Source organism: Juglans regia, chromosome 2, assembly GCF_001411555.2.
Source record: "Juglans regia cultivar Chandler chromosome 2, Walnut 2.0, whole genome shotgun sequence".
NCBI lineage: Eukaryota > Viridiplantae > Streptophyta > Magnoliopsida > Fagales > Juglandaceae > Juglans > Juglans regia.
This window is the reverse complement of record NC_049902.1, coordinates 33,165,325-33,193,041: the sequence shown is the minus strand read 5'-3', so window position 1 is coordinate 33,193,041 and position 27,717 is coordinate 33,165,325. Positions and strand designations below refer to the sequence as shown.

At 36.0% G+C, this 27,717-nt stretch overlaps 5 protein-coding genes across 6 annotated transcripts; all 5 read left to right on the top strand.

Moving 5' to 3' along the window:
* Positions 1–531: 531 nt before the first annotated feature.
* LOC109011754 (protein FLX-like 1) lies at positions 532–15,326 on the top strand. Of its 2 annotated transcripts, XR_001999377.2 has the most exons (7): positions 570–715; positions 1,296–1,974; positions 2,086–2,249; positions 2,754–2,836; positions 2,974–3,103; positions 9,932–9,988; positions 14,722–15,326. XR_001999377.2 is itself a non-coding variant. In XM_018993074.2 (5 exons), exons 2-5 carry the CDS (start codon positions 1,373–1,375, stop codon positions 3,064–3,066), a joined length of 942 nt encoding a protein of 313 aa, XP_018848619.1. In that variant the 5' UTR covers positions 532–715; positions 1,296–1,372; the 3' UTR covers positions 3,067–3,304. The 2 variants fall into 2 exon arrangements, 1 of the variants encoding a protein (XP_018848619.1); XM_018993074.2 differs by lacking the exons at positions 9,932–9,988; positions 14,722–15,326 and having other exon boundaries at positions 532–715; positions 2,974–3,304.
* Positions 15,327–16,983: 1,657 nt separating this feature from the next.
* LOC109011747 (protein Jade-1-like) lies at positions 16,984–19,233 on the top strand. The gene is made up of 2 exons (XM_018993060.2): positions 16,984–18,079; positions 18,176–19,233. Exons 1-2 carry the CDS (start codon positions 17,078–17,080, stop codon positions 18,224–18,226), a joined length of 1,053 nt encoding a protein of 350 aa, XP_018848605.1. The 5' UTR covers positions 16,984–17,077; the 3' UTR covers positions 18,227–19,233.
* Positions 19,234–19,662: 429 nt separating this feature from the next.
* On the top strand, positions 19,663–20,588 carry LOC109011765 (kunitz type trypsin inhibitor 104-like). Its single transcript, XM_018993087.2, has one exon. The coding sequence runs from the start codon at positions 19,708–19,710 to the stop codon at positions 20,473–20,475; it is 768 nt and encodes a 255-aa protein (XP_018848632.2). The 5' UTR covers positions 19,663–19,707; the 3' UTR covers positions 20,476–20,588.
* A 3,032-nt stretch (positions 20,589–23,620) lies between these two features.
* LOC109011739 (kunitz type trypsin inhibitor 104-like) lies at positions 23,621–24,508 on the top strand. Its single transcript, XM_018993051.2, has one exon. It carries the CDS (start codon positions 23,706–23,708, stop codon positions 24,327–24,329), a length of 624 nt encoding a protein of 207 aa, XP_018848596.1. The 5' UTR covers positions 23,621–23,705; the 3' UTR covers positions 24,330–24,508.
* Positions 24,509–26,636: 2,128 nt separating this feature from the next.
* Positions 26,637–27,634, top strand: LOC109011731 (kunitz type trypsin inhibitor 111-like). Its single transcript, XM_018993038.2, has one exon. It carries the CDS (start codon positions 26,704–26,706, stop codon positions 27,349–27,351), a length of 648 nt encoding a protein of 215 aa, XP_018848583.1. The 5' UTR covers positions 26,637–26,703; the 3' UTR covers positions 27,352–27,634.
* The last annotated feature ends 83 nt before the right edge of the window (positions 27,635–27,717 follow it).

Sequence of the window (27,717 nt, the reverse complement as noted above, 5' to 3'; positions counted from 1 at the left end):
ATTCCTTTTCTTAGTTGACCATCTCTCTCTCTCTTTCTAGCTGTTTGCAGGAATGCTTTTGTTGTTGGCTCTTAGAACCTCAAAAGATAAAAGTGGTTCGTGTTTGTGATGGCCTGCCCCATGTGTTAAGTAAGATACTTAGGATATGAGATTCATTTGTATGTAACACATGCATGTTGAGTACCTTAGATATTTGCATACAAAATAGGGTATTTTGGTGATCATGCGTCTACCTATTTCTGAATAAAATTGGTTCAAAATTGCTAATAAAAGGAGCAAAGTGAGGAAGAAAAGGTAAGTATGCATGGGATTGAAGTTGTTGAAATGGTGAACTTCACACGAGGTCCACTGCCAGTTGAGCCACTTTGACGAAAAACAAAATGCTCGACCTCAATTGTTACTGAATATAAAATTAAATAAATATGTAGTGCTTTTGCACCCAACTATTTTATTCTAAATAAACAGCAGCAGGCTCTGCGAGGCCCAGATCTAGGCCCAGTCTCTAACCCACACAACTCAAAATTCATCAAGAAGAAAAATAAACAAAAAATAAACGTCTTCTTAATCAGCATTTTCTTTATCTTTTCGTCTCCTCAAAGCTGGAGAGGAAATCGAAATCCCGAGCCTAGGGTTTTTGAACATACTGTAGTGTGAAATATCCGTGTCTCTGAATCTCTCAATCCACCGCGGACTTCAAATCCTTTACTTCTTAAGGGTAGTAATCTCGCACGGATTTTTTTATTTATTTGTCTCTCTCATGTTTTAGCGTTTTTCTTGATCGATCCATTCATTGAGTTTCATTGCTGCTGAGAAAACGGAGAAGAAAAAAAGATAATGGGATTTCGACTTGTGTGCTTCGTGTTGCCTTTCGGTTTGGACTTGTGGAACTCACTTCATTTTGTTTTCGTTTCCCGGCTGTCGCAATGTAAAGAATACCTGAAATCGATAATGGAATTCTGATTTTCTTTTCGTCTCCTCTGTTTTCTGGCAACCGGACGGACGGTTAGGGCTTTGGTTTTTCCAAAGTTTTATTATATTTTTTTTAATCAGAGACTTCTCTTGTTGTCGTTTCTTTTCCAGCATTTTCTTGGTAGCCAACAGTGCTTTTAAAACTTAATCGTTCAGCTGAATTATCTTTTACTTTGAAGATTTTGGACTTGATGATTGCAAGGGCTTTTTTCTGCGTCTTAAATCTCAATCTTTGCTCTGATATTCTATTGTTGTTTTTTTTTTTTTTTTTGGTTTATTTTCGAATGTTACATCTCGTAGTTGACTGAAATTTTTGGGTTATTCAGGGCCGTCAGCTGGAAAGTTTATCCCATAGTTCCTCACAGAAACATATTTTTAATAACCATATCTTAAGAAAGAAACGATGTCTGGAAGAAATCGAGGACCCCCTCTTCCATTGAAAGGAGCTCCTCATGCTGGATTGCCCCCTGCAGTTCGTGAAGTGCCATTTGGCAGGGGGGTTGGGCCAATGCCCCATCCAGCTCTACTTGAGGAGATGAGAGAATCCCATTTCGGAATGGGTCCCAGGCCGCTTCCTCCTCATCCTGCAATAATTCAGGAGGGTCTTGATGCTCAGTATCAAGAAATTCAGGGTCTCTTAGTCGATAACCAGAGGCTAGCTGCCACCCATGTTGCCCTTAAGCAGGAACTGGAAGCTACCCAGCATGAGTTGCAAAGAATGGGTCACTTTGCAGACTCCTTGCGGGCGGAGAAGGACGGTCAGATGAGAGAATTGTATGAGAAGTCTGTTCATTTGGAGGTGGATCTTCGTGGGGTTGAGGCTATGCGTGCTGAGCTTATTCAAGTTCGTGCCGATATTAAAGAGCTCAGTGTCGGAAGGCAGGAGCTGACAGGTCAGGTACAAGCGATGACACAAGATTTGGCTAGACTTACAGCAGATTTGCAACAGGCGCCAGCATTACGAGCAGAAATTGAGTCTATGAAGCAGGAGTTGCAACGTGCAAAGTAGTAGCTACATTGCAGTATTATAAATTTTTTGGTGTGATATTGAGTCTATGTTCTAGTTATGGTTTTGCTCATTACTGATAATTTCTATTTTCCTTTGTCGGCATTTAGAGCAGCCATTGAGTATGAGAAGAAAGGATATGCAGACAATTATGAGCATGGTCAAGTGATGGAGAAGAAGCTGCTCTCAATGGCTCGAGAATTGGAGAAGCTTCGTGCAGAGATTGCTAATGCAGAGAAGAGAGCTCGTGCTGCTGCTGCTGTTGGGAACCCAGGTATGCAACTGCTATGAGGTTTATCTGGTCACAAACAAGTCATCGCATGATGAAATGAAAAAAAAATAAGATCACCTTTTCAACAGAACGACGGCCTCGTTTGGTTACACAAATGAGATGAAAGTTGAATAAAATATTGTTAGAATATAATTTTTTTAGTATAATTTTTATTTTGAGATTTGAAAAAATTGAATTATTTATTATATTTTGTGTGAGAGTTTGGAAAAATTGGAATGATTGTATGAGATGATCTTGGTAACCAAACCAGGCCTTAAGGAGTTATTTGTATTTATAAGTGATTAATGGGTCAATTTAGGCCAGTGGTGATCCAACTGGCTGTTTGATTATTAAATTCTTCCTTTCATTTTATTTCCATATTTTAATAGATTTGTTAATCATGTGATGCTGATATTATTCCTCTTGAAGCTTGTTTTTCTGAAGCGATCATTGAGTTTTCTTTATATTATATTTAGGTTTATTTTTCTTATGGTCTATTTTATGCAGGGACAGGCTACAACGTGAATTATGGCAATCCTGAGGCAGGTTATGCAGGAAATCTTTATCCTGCTAGCTATGGCATGAATCCTGTGAGTTATCTTATACATTTTGAGTGTCTGTGTGGCTGATATATGCATGTTTAGTTGACTGTGAATAACCTCCATCTTCTGTCTATATTTCTTCTTGCTAAGGATTGGATGTATTGCTATGTCCTTGCAACTTGCAGGCACAGGCTGGTGCAGAAAATTTCCCCCATTATGGACCTGGTCCTGCTTCCTGGAGTGCCTATGAAATGCAACGAGCTCAAGGACACAGATAGACTTTTCTCACTATCACACCAAGCTGTGTTATAACCGGTATCTTGGCCTGCTACTCATTAGATATTTAAGTTTGGAGTGGAAGTCTCGGCTCATGATAAATCCTTGAGATTTGCTCATATATCTGGGTTTTTGTTGAAATTGTATCAGAAAATTGATAATTCATGTTAGCTTGATGGTGCACCATGCTACTTTTCATATGATATCTTCTAATGCAAATATTTTAACCTTTGCTATCTCTAATGAGTCTCGATGTGATTTCTTTTCCTCTTATTTTTTGTATGGGTAAAATATAATGCACTCACCTGTGATTTAAGGTAGTTACTTATTATCTGGCTTAAGAAGTGTCCAAAGTTTACGGCAAATTCTTACACACATTCATCCCCAGTGAAAGTAAAATTTTTGTAAGAGTAGTCTCTCATTTCTTATTTATATTCCCTTGAATAGGGAAGAAATCTAAGGTCGTTTGTGACCATAAAAGCAATGGACTTTGGGAAACTTGTTATGCATACTCTAAGTTCACCTGACATATAGAAGAAAGTAGCTTGGTTTTCTTGTTTCATGTTGTAGCAAAGGTGGTGTAAAGTCCCTAGAAGTGGGGATCAGGAGCCTACGATTCCCTTTGTTTATCAGGCTTGGCCTGGTATGTTCTTGCCCTTAAAATGCTACCCATAGCCCTGCCCGCAGAAAATGATTTTTTTTATTGGTCCTACCCCTGAAAACTTATGGACTGTTTTATAGTGTTATGCATTGATTACATATATCACACTGTTTACATGTTTCTATACAACAGCTTTTGCATATATTCATTTATTCTCAGCATTTTGGGTATATTTGTCTGTCTGAAATTAAGGGGATGTTTGGATGTTGGGAGTTCTCATGAATGGTATATAAATATTCATGAATAGTAGTGAAATTTTTTTTGATAATTAATAATCTTTATTGATGTGAATGAAATTAGGCGATGCCCAAGTACACAGGAAATATACTAAGTGAGGCACCTAATTACATTCTAGTAGGCTAGAAAGAAGATAAAAACTTATGAACATTCTCTCCCTTCAATACAATAGCAGAAAACCACTGGAAAATAGAGAATACAAAAAAGTTTCAGATTTCCCCCACTGCACGCTCCTTGTTACTAAAACACTTGTCATTCCTTTCCAACCATAAACACCACATTAAGCACAAAGGAATCATCCGCCACACGGCTGCTAGTTGGACACTACTATGAGGTCTTTTCCAGCATGCTAATAGGTCCACCACACTCTTGGGCATAGCCCAACTTAGCCCAGCTCTACTAAGGGTGAGTTTGGATATTGAAGTGAGTTGAGTTGAGTTGAGATGATAAAATATTGTTAGAATATTATTTTTTAATATTATTATTATTTTGGGATTTGAAAAAGTTGAATTGTTTATTATATTTTGTGTTGGAATTTAAAAAAATTGTAATGATGAGTTGAGATGAGTTGAGAGTATTTTATGATCCAAACGCAGCCTAAGAATACCAGCCCAAAGCTCCCCAGCCACCTCACAATGTAAGAGCAAGTGATCTACCGATTCTCCACTCTTTTTACACTTGTAGCACCATAGTGAAAATTTTTTAGATGAGGTTTTAATATTAGAGTTTTTTAAAACTGGTGGAACCCATTGAGAATATGTTGGAGGTAAAAGTTTTCTAAAAGAGGTTATATGAAGAGTGTAATAAATAATTTTTTTTTTTTGATAAGTAAGATATAAACTTTATTGATGTGAATGAAATAGGCATATACCTAGTACACCGGAAGTATACATTTGAACACCTAGATACATTCTACAAGTGTTAAACTAAAGATAGGAATTCATGTATATCATCCCCATTTAATACAATAGCTGAAAACCAAAGCAATAAAGTGTGCATAAAATAATTCTTCAGCTCCAACATTGTTCGTTCCTTGTCTTCGAAGCAGCGCATATTCCGTTCCGTCCAAATACACCACATGATACACAACGGAATCATTCTCCAAACTGCTGCCACTTGATGACTGCCCTGCAATTTTCTCCAACAACCCATGAGCTCCACCACTCTCCTAGGCATTACCCAAGCCACCCCGACCCGTCGAAAAATCTCATCCCATAGCCCTCTTGCTACATCACAATGTAGTAAAAGATGATCTACCGATTCTCCATTCTTCCTACACATGTAGCACCAATCCAATACAACACATCCTCTTTTCCTCAAGTTATCCGTGGTTAAGATCTTCCCAAGGGCAGCATTCCAAACAAAAAAAGCAACTCTAGAAGGCACTCGAGACCTCCAAATGTTCCTCCATGGGAATGAGGTGTGATCCTGAGAAATCAGAATTTTATAATACGCTTTTACTGAGAATTTCTTATGATCCTGGAGCCTCCATTTCAAGCTGTCTTGTTGTGCCATAGTAGACCCAAAAGAATGTAACAAGCTGAAAAAATCTGAAACCATAGATAATTCCCAATCATGAATATCTCTATTAAACAGAATATTCCACTGATGCGAGCCATGTGCAAATAATCGCACTTCCGCCACAGACACGTCCTTGTTAACTGCAATACGATATAAAGCTGGAAACACCCTTTCCAATGCGTGCTCTCCACACCACACATCTCGCCAAAAACTGATTCGGTTACCCTCGCCTGCGACAAAACGGATATGATTTACGAAAATAATCCACCCCTTTCTTATAAACTTCCATAGCCCCACTCCATGCCCCCCTCTCACTTCTTTAGAACACCAACCACCCCAATCAACTCCATGTTTAGCATCTATTATTTCCCTCCACAAAGAACCCTCTTCCATATGATATCTCCAAAGCCATTTCCCCAACAACACTTTATTAAAAGTTCTCAAATTACACACACCCAACCCCCCGTAATAAATAATTTAAACAATTGTTTTATTTAAAAAAAAAAAAACCAAACAAATTCAGTCACCCCGTGGTAGCTAGAGCATGACCGAAATTGGGCCACCTTTGTGGTGGCCACGGGTGGCCAAGTCCTAGGTCGGGCCGCCCTTGGTTGCCAGAAACTCTGGCTACCCCATGTGGCAGCCACCACAAGGTAGTTGTACTTTTGTTTAAAAAATATATATTATATTTGAGTGTGGTTTTTGAGTTATTTGAAAATCCTATTTGTTTTTATTATGTACATTTTTCATGTTTGGGAATGAAAAATTCTAAATGAAATAAAACACCAAAGTGCTATAAATTGCTTGATTGAGAACCTCATGGAGTTAAGTGAAGGATATAGCTTATAGTCATGAGATAAAATCACTTAATATTCATTTTGGAGTTTTATCATTTGGTTATGCCAGGTAGATCCAAAAATGCACTACCTTTAAATTTCACTTTCTTACCTATCAAAAAAATCTAACTTTCTGAACCAACCCTTGTTTCAAGTACTCTGGTTAACTGTGTTTTTTGTATTTGTCTGGTCAAGTGTATGATTAACTCCTTCGATAGAATTTGGTATTTGGTGTGCTGGTAGTATTCTGAATGTTGTAATCTATCATTTTATTGTTGGAATGCTCATAGAACTACTAATAGTGAAGTATGCAATTTTTTTGGTCCATCTGTAGGGGATATTGATATGTAGTCTCAATCAAATTTGTTTTGAATGCGCATGAAAGTGAGTTGGAAACAGTTGTGTCTCGTAGTTAAATTATTACTGAAGATAGAATGGATAAAACACTAGTTTCTATATAATTACCAGCCACATACGTAATGCAACGATTTTTGATTAGCCAGGCTAGTAATGCAATGGAAAAAGGTTAAACTTGTTTTTCAAACAGGCTGCTGTTTGAGTTGATGACATCAACTAGTAGCTTGCTATAACTCTTGTTTTTGGAAGCCCATCACTTGGCATTAAGCATTTCCGTGGGTGTGGAAATCTATGTGTATTTTGGGTATAGTTCTGTTTATGTCTCTTTTTAGCTGTAGATATTTCGATGCACAGCTCTATTGACTTCTTAGAGCGATGAAGAGAAGAAAACTGTTTCATTTAGTTGCATAATTTAATGCCAATATGATCTCTGTTTACTGTAGTGAAGTTTTTAGAAAGTAAGTTTATTGGTGAGGCTACGAGTTTTATTAAATGGAATCTATACCCTCTCTCTCTCACTCCCAAAGGAAACAGGAGTAAATTGCAAGAGATGGAGGCTATTGCTCATCCAATGGAAATTTCGTTTTGCCTCCATGTGTTTTGCATATGAGGTTAGATTGAGGATAAGTATAGTTTTACTCAACAGATTTGTACTAATAGAGGGACACCCAATAGTTGATTGAGTCTTATTCATTGTGAGGGGTTATCCTTTCATTGCTAAGACATTCAGAAGTGGGGAAACAAAATGAGTTCTTGTCAAGCGAGTGATTTGTTCTGGAAAGCTATCTTTTATATGTAATTTCTGGTTCTCTTCCTCTTGTGGCTCTTTTGTTGGTTATTCCGACTCTTTATCTCTCCCTTGTTTTGTCCATTGCCACTTAGTTCTTCTCCGTCTCTCCCTCCTCCCTTTTTTCCTTTCTTTGGAGGGCAAGATTCCAGTTTGTGGCTTGTGAGTGGCATGCCACCATATTTGCTCGTTGTATAAGGAACTAGGAGAACTTGGAAGGAGATATCTGCAAAGGTACAGCAGTAAATTGTAAGAGATACCTGAGTTTACCTCCCGAGTGGGAACAAAAAGATACAGGAAAACTCATGCAATGGGAATTTCTTTTCGCCTCCATAGGTTGTGGGTTCGGGTTTTGAGGATAAATATACTTTTAATAAATAGATCCCTATCTGTGTATGTTATCGTTTAAAAGAAAGGCAACCAAGAATTAGTGAAGCTTATTCGTTGTGTGAGGTATTCATTCATTGACAAGATATGTTCAGCAGTGGAGGTGCAAGATTTCCTGGTCAAGTAAGTGATTTACTATTCTGAAAACATCCACCTTTTATATCAAATTATTTTTTCTTTTCCCTTTTTGTTGGTTGTGCCCATAGAAAACACCTGTGTGCACACACCTTGTGTGTTTGTTCAATCAGACTGGTAGGTCGATTCGAATTTTTCTTATAACTACCTGTAATCATGATTGAGCTAGTGTTTTGTGTCATTGCATGAAAATCTATTGGCTTCTCATTGCAATGTCAAGAAATAGTCTGTCTTGATGGTGCAGCATGGAAGCTATTTGAACAATATCGCAAAATGTTCCTTGCGCCAAATGGCAACTCCCTCCCTTATACATAGGGATGGAGATTGGGGTATGACTTTAATTCTGTATGGGTGGGTGAATTGTATATTACATATAAATTGTTTAAGAAAAATCTATTTGAATAAAAAATTGAACTGTTTGAATTTACTTGCTGTTTTGATAGGTAAATCTTGACTGACGGAGTTGTTTCTTGCTGTACTTTTTTTCCCCAATAACCTTGCACATCATTGCTGTTGCTATGTTTATTTCTTTTTGCCTGCCTGTTTCTATAGCCTTTTTTTTTAATCAAAATTAGGAGCAAGGACTATGCAAACATATTTTCAATAACAAGTAAGGTGAAATGAAGTGGTGAAGAATAGATATAGTCTTTAAGGGAAAGGAATCTTCTAAAGCGAGATTAGGCATTATTTATTAGAAGGAATAAGCATTATTTGTAAAACGCTACTTCTGAGGTTAGAATGTGAGGTGCTTGTTGAAGTTGAGTTCTGAGTTATACTCCCATTTAAATAATCACAAGCAACCTTGAATCCCAATTAGTCAGAAATTTCTAAGACAAGAACTTCTATAGTGAACAGCTTTGTCAGTTATTTAGTTGCTGAAAATAGTGCTTCCAACTATGGAATCTTGAGTTTAGACATTCTGATTCATGGAGAAATTGTTGGGGGTTTTAACAAATAGGTCCAATGGCATGTATGATCTCTTCTATGGAATCTTTTTTGCAAGTATGCTAACTAGTGGGATGCTTGATGGATGAGATGAGAAATCTGTAAATAGTAGTGAAATTGTTTGAGTTATGATGTTTTATGGGATTTTGGGAAATGAGAGAGAAAAAGTTGAATAAAAATATTATAAAGTTAAAATATTGTTAGAATATAACTTTTTAACAATTTTTTAATTATAATTTTTTTAAATATTATTTTTGTTTTGAGATTTGAAAAAATTAAATTATTTTTTGTATCTTGTTTGAAAGTTTGAGAAATTTATAATGATTAGGTAATGATTAGATGAAAAGGTTAAAAATTTGAAATTGAAAAGTGTTTGTGTTTGAATGATGTTTGAGAATGAGATGAGATGAGATGGGATGGGATGGGATGGGATGAAACCATCCCATTTTCCAAACAAGCCTTAATTGGGTCTTCTTTTTCTGCCCTGGGTGAAAGATCTGTGAGACAGTTATTTTCTAGACCTCAATTTAACTTTTCCTCACATGAAGATCTAATTACTTATCTAAAACTTATCCTTAAGTCCAGTGTGTTGTCTTGACATTGTTTTCTTATCACAACTTTAAGTTATATGTTACTTGTAAAAAAAGGACTTTAAAGTATATGTGTTTGACCATATTACTTATCAAAAAATAAAAAAAAATGTGTGAGACCATATTGAATTAAATTTAGCGAGCTTTATTTAGGAGTAAGTTTCTCAGATATTAATAAGTTATTGCATGATTTCTCCTTTTAGTTCAGTGGCAGTAATAAATTGAATATTTTCAGTATTTTGGTCTAGTCATACTTGAGTAGTGATTTTAACAAGTTTGGTACTATGTCCTTTCATTTTTGGAGTTCTGTTTCCTTTTGTTTTCTGCCATATTTAGGATTATTTTTCTTGCTTGGTCTGCAACATATTTTCGTGTGTGCTTGACAGTTGACATGCATATTTTTATTTCCAGGTTTACAACCCGCTGTCTCTAAAAATCTTCTCCTTCTGCCATCCGTCAATCCATGAGGTAGATTATTCTATCATTTTTGTTTATGAGGCCATATTTGGATTTACATTTGACACCTTTTAAAAAAAATAAAGAACCTTTTTCTGATTGTCTGGGAGATACGGTAGTGTTATGTTGTGGTTCAGCTGATTATTCTTGTATCCAGTAATCCAACTTTACTTGCACACTATGATTGCTAATTGAATTTAAAAGTGATAGCTAGCTGGCTATTGGTTGGTCTAACCCCTTATTTTGTTTTGGTTCCTGATTGGCGATTAATTCTTATCTATAATTAAATTAAATTCCATTTAGTAAAAAGGGGGAGGGATGCAGGGCCTGTGTTACAGTATTCCCTAAAATTATATGGAAGTTTAGAAAATCTAAGGTGGGGGAATGAAACATGACTGTTTATCCAGGTTCCGGCTCGGGAACCCGGGTTTCGAAACCGGGCTGGAATCCTGATTGAAACCGGTTTTTAAAAATCCGGTTTTTTTTTTTTTTTAACCAAAGCCTATATATTATGAATATTTTTTCATGAAAAAAATGTTGATGCAGCATTCAAACTCTATTTATTTAATTTTTTTAAATAAAAGCCTACATGTTCCTTGACCACCAATAAAAAGCCATGCGGAGAAGAGAGTAAACAAAAAAAAAAAATCATAAAATGGATGATTCATTGGACATAATATGCATTTTCCTTTTTAGTCGGACCGGGTGTACCTGGGTTTTTCTATGTGGGTATCGGCTCGGATGAACAGCCCTAAAATGAGATAAGATGAGAATTTTGTGAATAGTAGTAAAATGTTTTATGAATAGTAGTGAGATAATTTGAGTTAAGTATTTATTGGGTTTTGAGAAATGAGAGAAAAAGTTGAATAAAAAATATTATAAAGTTAAAATATTGTTAGAATATAATTTTTAATATTATTTTTGTTTTGAGATTTGAAAAAGTTGAATTGTTTTTTGTTTGAAAGTGTTTGTGTTTGAATGATGTTTGTGAAGAAAATGAGATGAGATGAGATCGGATGAGATGTAAATTGTTTCCAAACATCTCCTAAGATTTCAAATTTCTCAAGAGCAAGAGCTTTACCCTATCAAGGCGCACCCTTGAAAACATAAAGGGCTCATGTTCCAAATGGCAGTGATTTGAGAGTTATTTTGAATGCCCCGACAAGCAAAAAGACCCACCATCCTTCTAGGCAACACCCATGCCATTCCAAATTTCCAATCTTATTAAAACCGTCATACCATAGTGCTCTTGCCACCTCACAATGAAGTAATAGATAACCGTTTTGCCACATTTTTTGCTAATGTAACACCAATTCATCATAACATTTTGGTTGCGTTTTGGTAGTGAAGTATTCTCAGGTTTTTTTTTTTTTATAGTAAAAATATTATATATATAAAAAAGAGTAACCAAGTACACTGAATGTATACAAGAAAAACACCTTGCCCAAATTAGAAAGCCCCTAATGACCCAAAAAGCCTGTGAAAAACAACCCAAAATACACTAAGCTCCAACCCCAACCCTTGAACTAAAAACCCAACACTACCTGAAAAACCCAACCCGAGCCCCTTGTTTCCTGTCTTCACAATGCTCTCCCTTTAGACTTCCCTCTAGATGAGCTACCACCATTGGCGTTGTAGTTGATTGTCGAAAAAAGATGTTGTAGCTCCTTGCTTTTCTTGAAACTTGATTTGGTTTCAAGCGCATGGCTTGCCTCAATCGCAATAATTAATTCTTTAAATTGGTCTTCACGTCCTCCATGTGAAATTTTCACGAACTGCTGAATCTTGTTAACGTCAGACAGAATCCAATCTGCTATTGGAGGAAGAGACACTAGAAGAGCCACAATATCCCCAGACACAGTATCCAATTGCACTCTCGACCCTAGACATTCCTCTACACATGGCACCAGCGCCAAACCCATTGGTTTTTCAGCAACTCCATTGGTCCCCCATTGGAGATTCTGGGTGACAACAAGTCCCTTTACCTCTGGGTGACAATGAATCCTCCTTCAGACCTCGGCAGTACACCATTTTCCTTCAACTTCGATGAGGGAGCTATAGATTCTTCAGGGACCAAGGGTGTAATACTGTCTATTGATCTTTCTTGTGTTACCTGAGGTGAATGGCGTTCCATTACAGATGTCTCTACATCGATACTTGATCTAGACCCCGCTTCAAATAACCCAGATTTCCTTTTGACCCGCCATACTCTCCTGAATCTGGTTATAGGTACAGGGCCGAATCCAATTTTCCATTTTCCTTTATCTGAGTTTAAAGGATTCAGGCCTATCTTAGTCTTGTTTCCAACAACCTTGTTGCCTTTGGTTGAAAGCAGGTCTATTTTTGTAGGCAAGAAAGTTATCATTACCTTCAACTCGACAAGTTGGGTTTCCATCTCCTTTAAAGAATTGTGCATCTCGATAAGTTGGTTCTGAGGCATGATTTGCAAACCTCTCTCACTCCGATCCTCCGAAGCATGACCCGTCTTTAGAACTGCTGCATATAATTGTCTCGCCACCGTGGATGTACTTGGGTCTTTATGATTCACCTTTAAGTTGATGTTCTCATTCTTCTTCTGGTTTTCCTTGACCCATTAACTAAAAGCATATTCGCAGTTCTGCGTAATTTCATAGCAAACTTCTCCCAACCCATACCTTCATACCCTTCAGGAATGACTACAACACTCCGCCGGCCTCCACCAACATATTCGGTGACAGTTAGAAACCTACCATGCTCGTTGGACGAGCATAGTTGAGCCATGAATGTTTTGTCCCTTTCTTTCACTCAAATGTTTTGAGAATTCCAAATTTCTCCCCACCTGTAATATTGCTTCCACCGTGGCCACCAACCATTCTATACCACTACTCCCCATAGCTAAAGACCTCCAAACTCTTCTGCTCCTTTCCACAATTTCAAAGAGGACCTCCATGCTTCTAGTAAGAACTCAAAAGCCTTTGATATCCAAGCTTCTAGATCAAATCTTCCCGAACTTCATTCCTGACGAATGTACATGCATACAATCACAGATCTGGTTCACCGAAGAAAATGCAGAAGCAAATACGGTGAGTGGGTGAAAATAGATTTGCACAAGCGAAAATTGAAGCAAAATAAGGTCGCCGGAGGAAGACCGACGTCGGAGGGTCCTTAATGGATTTGCCTGAGCCCGTTGCACTTGTCTGTGGTGGAGCAGGAACACAGAATGAAACCAACGGTGAGTGGGTGAAAACCAGAGCTGCACCAGCGAAACTAAGCAAAATTATGGCCGTCGGAGGAAGACCAATGTCGGATGGCCCTTAAAGGGTTCGCCTGAGCCCGTCGCACTTGTCTGTGAAGGTCCCTAGAGGATTAATGCCGGACGGCTCTTGGCGAAATTGCAGGGTCCCGTCGACCCTATTTGTGCTAGCGGCGAGGTGGTGGCGGCGTTATGTAGGTCAGCAGTGTTATGGGCTTTGTCGAGAGAAACTTACGCTCAATAGCAACACAAGTTCACTTGCAGATTTTAAATAAAGCAGCCACCTATTCTTAGGTATTTTGTGAATAGTAGTGAAAAAATAATGATAAAATATTAATATTAGTGAAAAGTAGATGAAAAGTAATTTATCATTACTTTTTCATTACTATTCACAGAATACTTGAGAATACCTCACTACCCAAATGCAACCCTACACTTCCTCAGTCCAACCAAAGAATACAACCTTGGATGGCACCTTGCTCCTCCATATACACTCCCAAGGAAAAGATGTACAACGTTCTGACATGATAGCACGTTGTACATAGATCCAACAGTTAACTTCTTATTTGCAAATGAATCCAAATCATCCTGTCCTTCTCAGCCCAACCAATACTCGCGGTGTACAACAATCTAAACATATCGGAAATTGCATCAATTTCCCAATCATGCACAGATCTAGTAAAATGCACATTCCACTGAGGGCAACCACTAGAAATGTCCAAAAGATCTGCCACGGAAGCATCTTGATTATGTACAATCCGGAAAAAAGCAGGGAATGTAACCTTAAGGGTGCCATACCATCATACCGTAATGCACTAACCCTGGAACCCTCACCAATTACCAAACTAACACGTCTGGCAAAATCTTGCAAATCACTCCTAATGTTTTTCCACAATCCCACACCATGTATACCTCTTACCTCTTTAGAACACCAACCCCAAGCACTCCCATATTTGGAATCGATCATGGCTCTCCACAATATCTTACTTTTCTAACGATACCTCCATAACCACTTCCTTAAGAGGGGGTCCTCCACTTTTGAACCCCCAACCCTCCACGAGACAATGGGGAACAAACCTTATCAGTTAATCCCAATTAACCAGGTGCAACTTGTCCTCCTCCAACACCTCCCCATAAGGTGATTAGAAAGAGTGGTTTTTATTGAGGTGATTCTTCCCCCTTTTGCTTATTTTACCCGAACATAACATCCTAAGGAAAAAAGTTACTTATCAAATGTGCTGTGGAATGCAAAATAAGCTTTATTTTGGCTAGTTGCCTGTGGGATTTTTCTAGACACTGTTCAAATCCAATTGTACAAAGAATTTTTGGTTGCATTACACTGACTGGCTGACAGGAAATCATTGGGGCTTTTTTTTTTTTTTTTAATCTTGTATTTTCTTGTGGCTGGATAAATAAAGTATATGAATGTTTGGTTCGCAATCTGATGACATGATTCCTTACGAATGCATTTTTGTTGATCATTATTCTTACAAGTTAGTATATCTATTTTTAGGTGGTTATCCTGTAAAGTGGCACAAGCTAGAAACCCGAGCTGTTTTATTCCCTGTGCCACCCCCCACCTAGCCTTTATAGGGGCTGCCTGAGATCAGTGGCCTGGCTAGATCAGACTGGTTTATAGAATCGTGTCCACGGACGTATATCACCAATATGGTTTCTATACAGCAGTGGGTTTTGATCCGTGCTTCTTGATCCATCATTCTGACTTGTATTTCTTTCATTGACGGCCTCACCTCCGTGGTTGCGCACAACAACGGAAATCGTCTTTAAATTTTAATGCGGATATGAAAGTTACTTTGGTTCGAACACCCATGGGCTGGTTTGTGAAGGCTCCTTTGTCAGTCAACTATGGTAATCATGACGAGGATGATGAAAATTAAATATGAGCTATTGGTTTTGGGTTTTAACAAGTAAACTCAGATCCATTGAAAGAGTGAGCAGATGATGAAATGCATCTGAAGAGCCTAGTTATGGTTCCCGTATGCTATTTGATGATACAACTCTTCTCATACTGTTTCCATCCATAGCTCCTGATCTCTTTTCTATGTTTTTATTTTTTTTATTTTCTTAGATCATCACGCGAGAGTTGTTGGGTAACTTCAGAGTAAATATAATATAAATATATATATACACCATTGATTTTATTAAAAAATTAGTGACAGTGACTGTTGGCAAAGTTGATGGGAAGTGTCGTCCTGTTAATATCTTAGAGTGCGTTTGTATGTTGAACTGAATTGAGTTGAGATGATAAAATGTTATTAAAATATTATTTTTTAATATTATTATTATTTTAAAATTTTAAAAAATTAAATTATTTATTATATTTTATATTGTGATTTAAAAAATTTGTAATAATAAATTGAGATGAATTTATTTACCAAACGAAGACATGATGAAATTTCGGCCTTGTTTGATTAAGAGTGTTTGGATTTAGATCTTATCATATCTCATCTAATTATTATAATTTTTTTAAATTTTCATACAAAATATAATAAATAATTTTATTTTTTTCAAATCTTAATTTAAGTTTTTCAAATTTTAAAATAATAATATTTCAATAATATTTTATTCAATTTTTAATTTTTATTTAAAATTATTTCATGTCGTCTCATTATCTAAACTAGTCTTGTGAGAGCATCTCAATCTATCTCATCTTTTTTATCTAATTATTATAATTTTTTAAAATTTTCACATAAATATAATAAATAATTTAATTTATTAAATTTTAAAATAAAAATAATATTATAATATAATATTTTATTTAACATTTTTTTCCCATGGACAGACTCGTTGTGGCTTTGGAAGTTTGAATTCACATATTGATTCTTAAATCTACCCTTTCTCCGTTTGGTCAGGTATAGATTATATTGATTGAACAAAGATAAATGGAATAGAATAAATTTATAAAAGTAAATTTATAAATTGATTTACTTCAAAATTATAAAATAGATTTGATAAATTATATTAAGTCACGTCAATTATAAATTTATTTTTACAAGATTATTTTGTAAACCTAATTCAAAAGAAATTTTCAGCATAAAAACATGACTAGATTGTGTGTTATCATGGATAACATTAAGGTTCGGTTTGGATAGTGAAAATATTTATTATATCATATCATTATAATTTTTTTAAATTTTCACATAAAATATAATAAATAATTTAATTTTTTAAAATTAAAAAATAATAATAATATTAGAAAATAATATTCTAACGATATTTTATTTAATTTTTAATTTTATCTAAAATTATATTATATTATCTCACTATCCAAACCGCACCTAATAGGTAAAATGTGACTAGAAGAGAGATGTTACTTCTCTCATATGTAAGTCATGCTTCATTATTTTATGTATTTTAAGTAATTAGTGTAAAAAAAGTTATAAATAGGTTACATAAATTGATATTAATATTTTTATTTAAGAAGATGATATTTGCGTTTTTTAAATATCTGAAAGAGATACTCTTATCACATTTTCACCCTACTCATATCGTACTATTTATATTGAAGTGACATTATCATTAATTATTATAATTAAGAAAAAAAACAAATTAAAGGATTGATTAATAGAGTCATCGTATTACATAACAATATTAATTATCCGAAAAAGAAAAGAAAACGTATTTTAAAGGGAGGGCTTCTTTTCGACCTTCCCGCCATATTCTTGTAAACTTTGAAACAGCAAAAACCCAATTTTCAAACTGATATAATTCGAATTTCGTTTTTAAGTATGTTATTCCCGGGTTCGCTTCCCACCACTCCAGCTCTCATATTCTATCTAGTATCTAGTCTATCCTTTATTTTTCTTCGCACCATCAAATCATTCACAACAATCAAAACCCAGAAACTCATGGATTCCAAACTCTACGGCCTGCCTCCTCTCAAAAGATTCAGGTTGATGCAACAACAACAACAAGAAGAAGAACAACTTCAACAACATACAGGGACGCCGGTGTTTTCTTCACCACTTCCTGCTAAGAAGCGAAAGGAATCCCGGGATTCACCTCTTATTTTCCCTGATCCCATTGCTGCCACTGACAGTGCCACCACCTACTCCTTGCCCGCCAAGAAAAGGGTATGGGCGCTTCAACCCAATTTCATTACCGACGAGGTTGTCTCGCCTCCTTTCGACCTCAATGTCGAATACAAACAGGCTCCAGATCTCGAGGAAGAAAACCTAGTCAGGAAAGAGGAAATCTCATTCGAAAAGAGTCTCGATCAATCTCTTCTAAATACTATTCCCGGAGAAAAGGGGGATGCTACTACTGCTGATGTTGTTCATGTTGATGGTAGTTGTGATGATGATGATGATATTTTCTGTGCTGTTTGCCAAAGCACGGATGGGGACCCCTCAGACCCAATTGTGTTCTGTGACGGTTGTAATCTAATGGTGCACGCCACCTGCTATGGCAATCCCCTCGTGAAGGGTATTCCCGACGGTGATTGGTTCTGCGCCCAATGCCAGATTTCTTCCTCTGAAACCGAGAAATATGGAAAGCCCTCTTCTTGCTGCTTATGTCCAACCAGCGGAGGTGCATTGAAGCCCACAATAGACGGCCTCTGGGCCCATATTGTGTGTGCTCTTCTGGTTCCAGAGGTGTTCTTCTGTGATGCAGAAGGCCGGGAGGGTATTGACTGCTCTAAGGTTCCAAACAAGAGGTGGGAAGACCAGTGTTATGTTTGCAATAGTATAAGTGGATGTGCTGTTCAGTGCTCGGAGTCCAACTGTACTTTGGCCTTCCATGTCACTTGCGGATTGAAGGAGGATCTTTGTATTGAGTACAGAGAAGGGAGGAAGAAAGATGCTATTGTCGCTGGGTTCTGCAAAAAACACACTGAATTATGGAAAAAAGTTAGTTTTATTTTATTTTATTTTAGCCTATGCCATTTGTTATAATGTTAGCGAGATTGAACGATGGAGTATTTAATCGGATTTTGTACTTTGCAGCAACAACAAACTGGAAAGTTCAAGATTGTGGCCAGGGATGAGCGCAAATAGCTTGATTGAGGTCTCATGCCATCCTTTTCTGGTAACCTATGGTTAGATCTGCTGGTTGGTATTTAGGAATAGGTTTTTTTGCTTTCGGCGGCACCGACAGATTCCTGTAGTTTTCACTTAATTATCTTAATTCACGTTTCAATGTGACATCTTTTATGCTTTTGATACATGTTACACGAACATAGGTATATAACCGTTCCCAACTCGTAGGGTGAATCTAAATGTATAAGTTCATCAAATAAGCGTTAATGAATTTTCACTAACCCAAGAAACATAGGTTTGCTTATAAAGGTGACTCATGGGGAAGGCTGAGCTTTAGAAACTTTAGCAAGGCTGTAGGAACTGGGAGAGTAGATTTAATGTCTATGTTCTGTTATTCTCAGGTTTTATAGGTAATAAAGATGAATTATTGTCGTTCTACGAGATCTTGTTCGAGATTTGGCTCCTCAATCTATTGGGTAACTTAACTAGGAATCATCTTTATAATCATGGATGGTGTCCAATCTTCTTAAGAGAATCTCTTGCCAAGACTCCTAACTGTGTCTGAATTACATCTTTGAAGTTACTTTTGCTGATATGTGATAATTGTCTCGAGCTCTTTTGTGTAAGAGTTCCTCCATTTACAGTTTGCTGACGATGATTTGAAGTCAGCAAGCTGAATTCCAATTGCGTTTTTGAACATCTATCAAAATCTCTCGTGTATTTAACTCCTGCACATTAATAAGGGTCTTATATTCATATGGTCAATTGAAGCAGCATGAGTACGACAGCCAACATCACACTTGATTTGTGGATAACACATTTACCATCCTTGCTGAATTGGAATTCAATGCCATAGGCTCCAGTTGCCTTGTTTGAAATGTTCAATGCGAAAGTTTTCCCCTGCTTTCTAATTTATTTAATCCATTGCTATGAGATTTTTGAGATTCCATTTAACTATAAATTATCAGACATGGTTGAGGCTAACAAAGACGTGTCAATTCATAGCCACCGAGCTATATTTATCCAAAGTCTAAAATGAATATAATTATGAGGAGAGAGAGATATATTATATGGGTCTTACAATATTTAATGTTTTTTTTTTTTTTTTTAAATATTTAAGTTTTGGACATTATAAATCTTGTATAAGCATTTAATGTTGTATTTATTTCTCTTTGCATTAAATCATCAAATTCCAATTTGATGAAATAATTGGAAATGATATGAATTGGTTCAGAAACTGTGGATAGCCATGGTTTGACATTTCGTTACTGATTTTTTGGTTCAATTTGTTCCCATGTTGTATCTTGGAACTGCCAAGACAGGTTCACCGCCCGGAACCGTATCCAATTGGAAAGACAACCTCAAACGCAGGTTCTAGAAGTCTTGTCTTCCGGTGTGCAATTACATTACTAGTTATTAATTACACGTGTAATATAAAAAAGTCAAAACAGGATAAGAGTAGTGGACTTTTCTTCACCACTCTTCCACGACTCATCTCAATGATACATAACACGTACGCCCCACACCAAATCTATAAATACCACGCCCTGGCCTTCGTCCCAGACACCAATTCCAAATACAAATTACAAACTCAGAAACCCAGAAATTGTAATTCATCTGTTTTGCGAGAATTAGTACTCGAAATGAAGTTGCTCGGATTGATTGGAAGCCTTGGCAGCATATGGCTGGTCTTGGCCATATCAGCAGTAGTAGCCCAGCCATCATCCTCTCCCGCTCCTGTTCTTGACAGTGCGGGAAGTCCTCTTGCACGTGGTGTAGAATACTACATCAATCCTGCTATTACTGAAAATGGCGGCCGTTTCACCTTGATTGATCGCAATGACTCGTGCCCATTGTACGTTGGCCAAGAGAATCTTTCAGGCCCGGAAGGCTACCCTGTTATCTTCACACCTTTCGCTGAGGAAGATACAGTGATCAGGGAGAATAGGGACTTGAGGATTGTGTTCTCTGCGTTCACGACCTGTGTGCAGTCAACTGCATGGAAGCTTGGCGAGAGAGATCCTGAGAGCCAAAGGAGATTGATTGTCACCGGAGAAGCCCAAAGCAGGCTAAGTGCCGGCAATTACTTCCGGATAGTGAAAGCTGCCGTCGGAGACAATATCTACGAGATTTCATGGTGTCCGACGGATGTTTGTCCCATTTGTAAGTTTGATTGTGGGACTGGTGGTGGTTTGGTTGAGAATGGGAAGAGGCTGTTTGCATTGGATGGAAACGTGCTTCCTGTTATGTTTGAGAGGAAGGCTTGAATTTGTTAGTGCTGCTTATAATGGATACTAAATAATGCTCAGCCATACCTATTTTAATTCTAACTTCAACTTGTTTGAAATAATATTGTATTATATATGTATTCAAAATAAAAGGGATCTCTTTCTCTCTCTCTCTCTCTCTCTCTCTCTCTCCAAGGAATCAACATCAAGCTCATGAAATGGCCACTCATTTGTACGTAAGCATGCATGCAGCAGTTGAAGCTGGGGTGAAGTAGTACTGAAGTATTATCAATTAGGATATGCTCGAAAACAAAACACAAATCTTCTTTTTTGGGATTTGGCTATCTATCTATCTTTCCACATAACGTACGTTGTTAACAAAATTGGATTTTATTTTGTTAAATTTTACATCATACCATGCATGCTATAATATTATTTGCATTTAAAAGTAATTAATCTTAATCCCACTTTCTATTTTTTATTTTTTATTTTGGTACGAAATTGATTCATGCTCAAACTAATTATTATCCATAACTTAATAAGTAACTTGTGCTGATTAATGGGAGGTTTGAATAGTGAATTAAGATGAAATGAAAGTTAAATAAAATATTATTTTTGTTTAAAAATTTGAAAAAATTGAATTGTTTATTATATTTTGTTTAAAAATTTTAAAAAATTACAATGATGAAAGGCTAATGAAATGAAAAATTTCTGGAATGCTTGGTTCGAGGAATTTGACATTCTTTATTTTTTATTTTTTATAAAAAGGACGGTACGTACTCTTCTTTTAAAAAAATGTAGTTAAAGTTTTAAACCAATATTTAGTCACACTAAAATCTTACACCATACAACATTAAAAATATTCAAAATTCGAAAAAAACAGTTCCATTCAACCAATTCAAATTGAATTTGATAAGAAATCAAATCAATTTTAATGAACATTTTGAATCGTTCATTGAACTACTTCAATTAATCAATTTAGACCGACTCTAGCTAATTTTAAACCGATTTGGGCTGATTCCAACTGATTCAAAATTGTATTTATTTTTTAAATTTTCTAATAATTGAGATTTTTATTTTTTTAAAATTTCTTGTAAAAAGTATGATAAAACTAAACATATATATATTTAATAAATTTTTCATCATTTTATTCAGCAAAAATCATAGAAAATCAAAACATAAAACATGTAGCTCTTTATTTTCTTTCATTGAACAAAAGAATTAGGAGATGAATGAATGTTATTTTATATTGAATTTGTGGTTGTGAATAAAATACTACCTTTACCCTGTGTTTATGACTTAATGATCTTTATCTTCTTCGTATATTAGGTAAAAAATTGTTGACAATTGAGGTTCAATTCATGAATTACATATTTATTGAAACTATTTAAATTCATATAATATTTTTATTGAAATTAGTCAATAAATTTATATTTTATACTCTTTTATATATATGATGTTAAATGTTTGAATTGCATTGTATATGATTTTTTTTATACTTTTTTATCAACATTGAAATAATCGATTTAAAATTCATGTCATGAATCTCCAAATTATGCAAATTGTTGAATCGCTCTTTATAACCCTATTACGATTTTCTGACCCTCGAAGATATTACATATATGGTGATATTAAATTAAGTAACCCAAATGCCACTAGAGAATATAATTAATTAAGTGACGCAAATATATATTGTCATACGACAGTCATAAAATTAATCGGTTTACTATGTACGGATTACATTTTTCTTTCTGTATATCGAAACAATAATTATAAGTGATCACCAAACTTATCTTCAATAACAAGAACAAAATAACAAGAACAACATTTAGAATCAACCAAAAGCATAATTAAAGATATATAGATATCAGAATATAATCTTACAAATTAAAACGAACTAATTATTACAATATTGTATCAATTAATGTGATAGTAGTACTTTAAGATACAAAATTTAAAACGTTTGTTAATTTCCAATATTTAAAATATATGAGATTGTAACCTTTAATTGCACCAACTAGCTAGCTAGGATTTTTGCAAATTAGGGTTAATCATAAAACATAAAGAGCGGTGCTACTCTGCCACCTGCAGGCGCTTGCTCATTAATGTGCCGCCTAGTGCAAATTGCACTTTTATTTTATTATTTTTTTGTTTTTTATTTCAAATATTTTTTAAACATATTTAAATATTTTTAAAAAATAAAAAAAATACAAATACTTTAATAGTTACTTCCTTAACCATTAAGAAAAAAAAATTTAAAAAAAATTAAATGCATGAGCTAGTAGTCAAAATGAGGGGGCAAAATGATAAGGCATAGTAGCAATATTAATATTCAAAAGATAAAATGTGTAATTTCTATATATGCGTAATATTCGCATGTGGAAAGGGCTATAGATCATCAGCAATATTGTTTTGTGGATACCATATATAGATATGCGATTATTAATGAAAATTGAATTCTTAGACATTATCTAGTAGTTGTTAAGTTTAGAAATGTTGTAATGATTAGTTTGAAAATTTTGTATTTGAATTATGTTTGAAAATGAGATAAGATGAGATAAGATGTTTATAATGAGATCTATTTTCAAACAAGAAATTAGAGATCCCCCAACAGTTGCCAAGCTTGAAATATTGGGAGCAAAAATTGCAGTTTTTTCCACTGCTTTGAAGATTCCCTTTAATTAGGCACCATCAGCCCGCAGCAGCCATGAAAGAGATAGATAGGCTTGTGTGTAGGCTTATTATTTTGTGTGAATATTGGGCTAGCTAGCTGCTGACATCGGGACAATCCAAGCTTCAAAATAAGTGGCCCAGCTCAGCTGAGTTTGTCCAAAACTATGTATATTGCATATTATCTTCACAACTGCAATTTTGGTGAAAACTTGTAAAATCTTCCATTGTTGTCATGTCTGGCCTCAAAACTCCGTAGACAATTTTGTTACCCAGAACTGTGTTGTACATAAACGACCACCTCGGCTCTCACACGTGCAGACTGCTTGCAGAAGTATTGGTTGTCACCTCGATGATCGTTTGGTACACGTAATTATGATTAAAGAAGATAAGAATCTTGGACTTTTATTCCCCATGCATTCTTTCACGACCCATCTCATAATTGGCATGCATGCAAACATACACGCACCGAATCTATAAATACCTCGCCATGGCCATTGGCCAAGACAGACACCAAATACGAATTAACACAAGTATTATTCTTAAAAGCCCAGAAATTGTTCCTTCGCAAATTCATTTGTTGTACGAGAATACTCGAAATGAAGATGATCGGATTGATTGGCAGTCTTGGCTCCATTTGGCTAGTCTTGGCCATCTCTGCAGTAGTAGCCCAACCATCATCCTCTCCCTCTCCTGTGCTTGACAGTGAGGGACGTCCTCTTGAACGTGGTGTAGAATACTACATCAATCCTGCTATTACTGACAATGGCGGCCGTTTCACCTTGATTAATCGTAATGACTCGTGCCCGTTTTACGTTGGCCAAGAGAATGTTTCAGGCCCGGAAGGCTTCCCTGTTATCTTCACACCTTTCGCTGAGGAAGATACGGTGATCAGGGAGAATAGGGACTTGAGGATTGTGTTCTCTGCGTCCACGATCTGTGTGCAGTCAACTGCATGGAAGCTTGGCGAGAGAGATCCTGAGAGCCAAAGGAGATTGATTGTCACCGGAGAAGACCAAGGCAGGCTAAGTACCGGCAATTACTTCCGACTAGTGAAAGCTGCCGTCGGAGACAATATCTACGAGATTTCATGGTGTCCTACCGATGTTTGTCCCACGTGTAGGTTTAACTGTGGAACTGCTGGTGGTTTGGTTGAGAATGGGAAGAGGTTGTTGGCCTTGGATGGTAGCGTCCTTCCTGTTATGTTTGAGAGGAACGCTTAAGTACTGCTCCTTATCAACCGGAGGCTCTGTCCCTCTCGATCGCTTGTGTAATATTATTGATCAGCACTGAAATTAATATTCAATAAATGGAGCTATAGCTGGCTCCTTGCAATAATAAATAAAGCTTAGGCATGTACGTTCTGTAACTTCTTTAATTGGAAAGAGTAATGCTACATACAGTCGTGGAATGCGTAAACGCCGTGCAGTCACTTTGAAAAAGAGTGGAGTCTACTATTAAAAAATTAATTTCTTTTCAGGTGGGTCCCTTATTTATTCATTTTTTTCAAAGCGACTGCACGGCGACTGCACGCTCACGACTGCAAGTATCATTTCTCAATTAGAAATTAAAGAGTACGTTGTAATACATATATATATATTTTTCGAAACTGAAAGGGTCGAAAATGTTAATCATCTCTTATCTCTCTCTCTCTCTCTCCCTCATGAATGGGATCATTATAATGTGCCTGCATTTCTTGGAATCATAAGGAACATATACATATACATGTTTTGTTTTTAAGGGCGATCGAAGATGAGTTGTTTGAGCGGCACGTCTGCCCTTGTGGTACTTAGGCTAGTGCCAAGCATGTGAGTATTGAAATATATATATATATATATATATATATGTATATATTTAAGCGAAAATATTGGGCCCAATTGCACGCACGTATGGTAGCATGCATGCATGCATGATGCAGATCAGAAGAATCAAGGATCTGCACAAAAACAAACACACGAATGTGTCCTTTAATTTAATTTTTGGATTTGGCTACTGCAATATTAATGGTCCATCTTTCACATATATATATATATATATATATATATATATTATATGTAATGTGATCATTGTATCAACGAATTCAACTCATATGATCCGCACGCACCAATAGTTTCTGTTAATTTAATCGTGTATCATGTCATGCATGCATTAAATTCGCCGATCAAGTTTAGTTAGGAGAGATAGATATATGAAATAAATATTATAATATTTATATTATTAATATAAATTTAAAACATCATTACATACTTAATAAATAATATTAAAAAAACATGCATGAGTTTGGACATAATGTTACAGTACATGATGCACTCTGTACATGACCACCAGTACCGTCATGCGCGCACACGGTTTCTGCCAGAATACTCCAAACAAAAGATGCATTAAACTATGCTAACGTAATTACTATTTTTGCATAATTGCATAATTGTGCATTATTAAATTGCATAATTTCATTATTATTTTTCAGTCCAAATATATAATATTCTGCGTCATCATGTGTCATGTATAGCTGAAAGTTGAGATCATGTTAGTAAGTTGAAATGAAATGAAAGTTGAGATATATAATATCCTGATTTGGATATTAATGAATTGATATGAAATGAAAGTTAAAAGTTGAATAAAATATTATTAGAATATAAATTTTTAATATAATATTTTTTTTTAGTTTTGAAAAAGTTGAATTGTTTATTACATTTTGTTTGGAAGTTTGAAAAAGTTGTAATGATTAGATGAAATGAAATGATAGTTTCACTAAACAAACAAGGCTAGCTAAGAGGCTACATGATTTGGATGTTGAAATGAGTTGAGTTGAGTTATGAATAATAGAATTTTGTAGATCTCATTGAGATGAGTTTAATTTTTTAAGTTGAAATGTATGGAGTAGGTTGAGATGAATTTAACATTTTTATAAAAAATTAAAAAAATAATGAATCACATCAATGATTTATTTGAGATGAGTTGATCGAGTTTAATTGGTTCAACAATCAAACACAGCCTAGACAAAGTACATCTTTCTTGACAGCACGCAATTACTTTTACTAATTCCAACGTTCAGATTCATCTTTGAAACATCAATATTCCATTAATTTCCACCGTGCAAGTTATTGGATTCTTCTGAGATCGACTATTCCTTTGAGATGATGTGTAGGCTGCCAGCCATTTATGGGGTTGGATTTAGCAAATAAATGTGCATGGCGGCTTTAGACCTTCATGGCAATTCAAAGCTCCAAACTTTGTATGGATAGGCATTGAAATGTCACGTTTTTATATGGTTCAACAATATCCTTTGTTGTACATATGCGACCGTGCGTGCATGCGTTCATATATGCAGTCAATGCCCAATTTAACTGAGTGTAAAAAGTCTAATGTATTGCTGTACCGGCAGTATGACACCCTTATGGTACAAGCAATTCCTGAAAAGATAAGATCTTTGGACCTGATCTACGAACCATTTTTCCACGACTATCTCAAGGATTAATACTCCAAAGCCTATATATATAAACCTTGCATACCACCACCAAAACATACATATAAATTTACATAACCCTGCAATATATATAGATCAGTTTCATCTGCTGTTTGATCAGAATCATCAAAATGGAGTTGACGCGATTGGTTGGAAGCCTGAGCTTCTGCATATTCCTAGTCATGATGGCCATATCTGTGGCAGCCCAACCGTCCGATGATGACTCTTCTCCTCCGGTGCTTGACACCTCTGGACGGGCTCTTGAACAGGGCATAGAATACTACATTAAGCCTGCCATTACTGATAATGGTGGTCGTTTTACCTTGATCGACCGAAATGGCTCTTGCCCTTTATACGTTGGTCAGGAAAATGTTTCGGGTCCGGATGGCTTCCCTGTCATCTTTACACCCTTCGTGGAGGGAGAAACTTTAATTAGGGAGAGCAGGGACACTAAGGTTGTATTCTCAGCAGCCACAACCTGTATACAATCAACTGCGTGGAAGTTGGGTGAGAGAGACACAGAGAGTGGAAGGAGATTAATTGTCACAGGAGAAATCGTCGTCACTGAAGAAAATGAAAGCTGGAGAAAAGCAGGCAATTTCTTTAAGATTCGGAGGACTGGAGCTGGGGATAATATCTACAATATCGAGTGGTGTCCGACTGAGGTCTGCAATTTTTGCAGGTTCGACTGTGGGACTGCTGGTAGTTTGGTAGAGAACGGGAAGAGGTTGTTGGCCTTGGATGGTTCAGTGCTTCCTGTTGTGTTTGAGAGGGCTTAAAGATTAAAGTCACCATATAAAATATAAAATGGGGTGGGGATAAATTAATGGAGTACACAGTAAAAGGGAAATAAAGGAAAAAGAATAAGAAAAATAAATGAAGCCTGATTCTATCTATTAGCATGGCTGAGAAGAATTTCAGACTTCCAGTCTGCATAATGATCAGATCAAGGCACGTAATATGCTGGTACCCTATAAAAGTACCAAGTTCTGTATACTGCCCTTGTTGGCTTTTTCATTGTATGGATACTAGAATGAATATATATATAATATATTGAAATACAATTTTCTTTCCATCGAATCTTTTCTTCCCCCCCCCCACCCACCACACGATAACCCGACAGTTTCTTTCAATACACTTGCCAA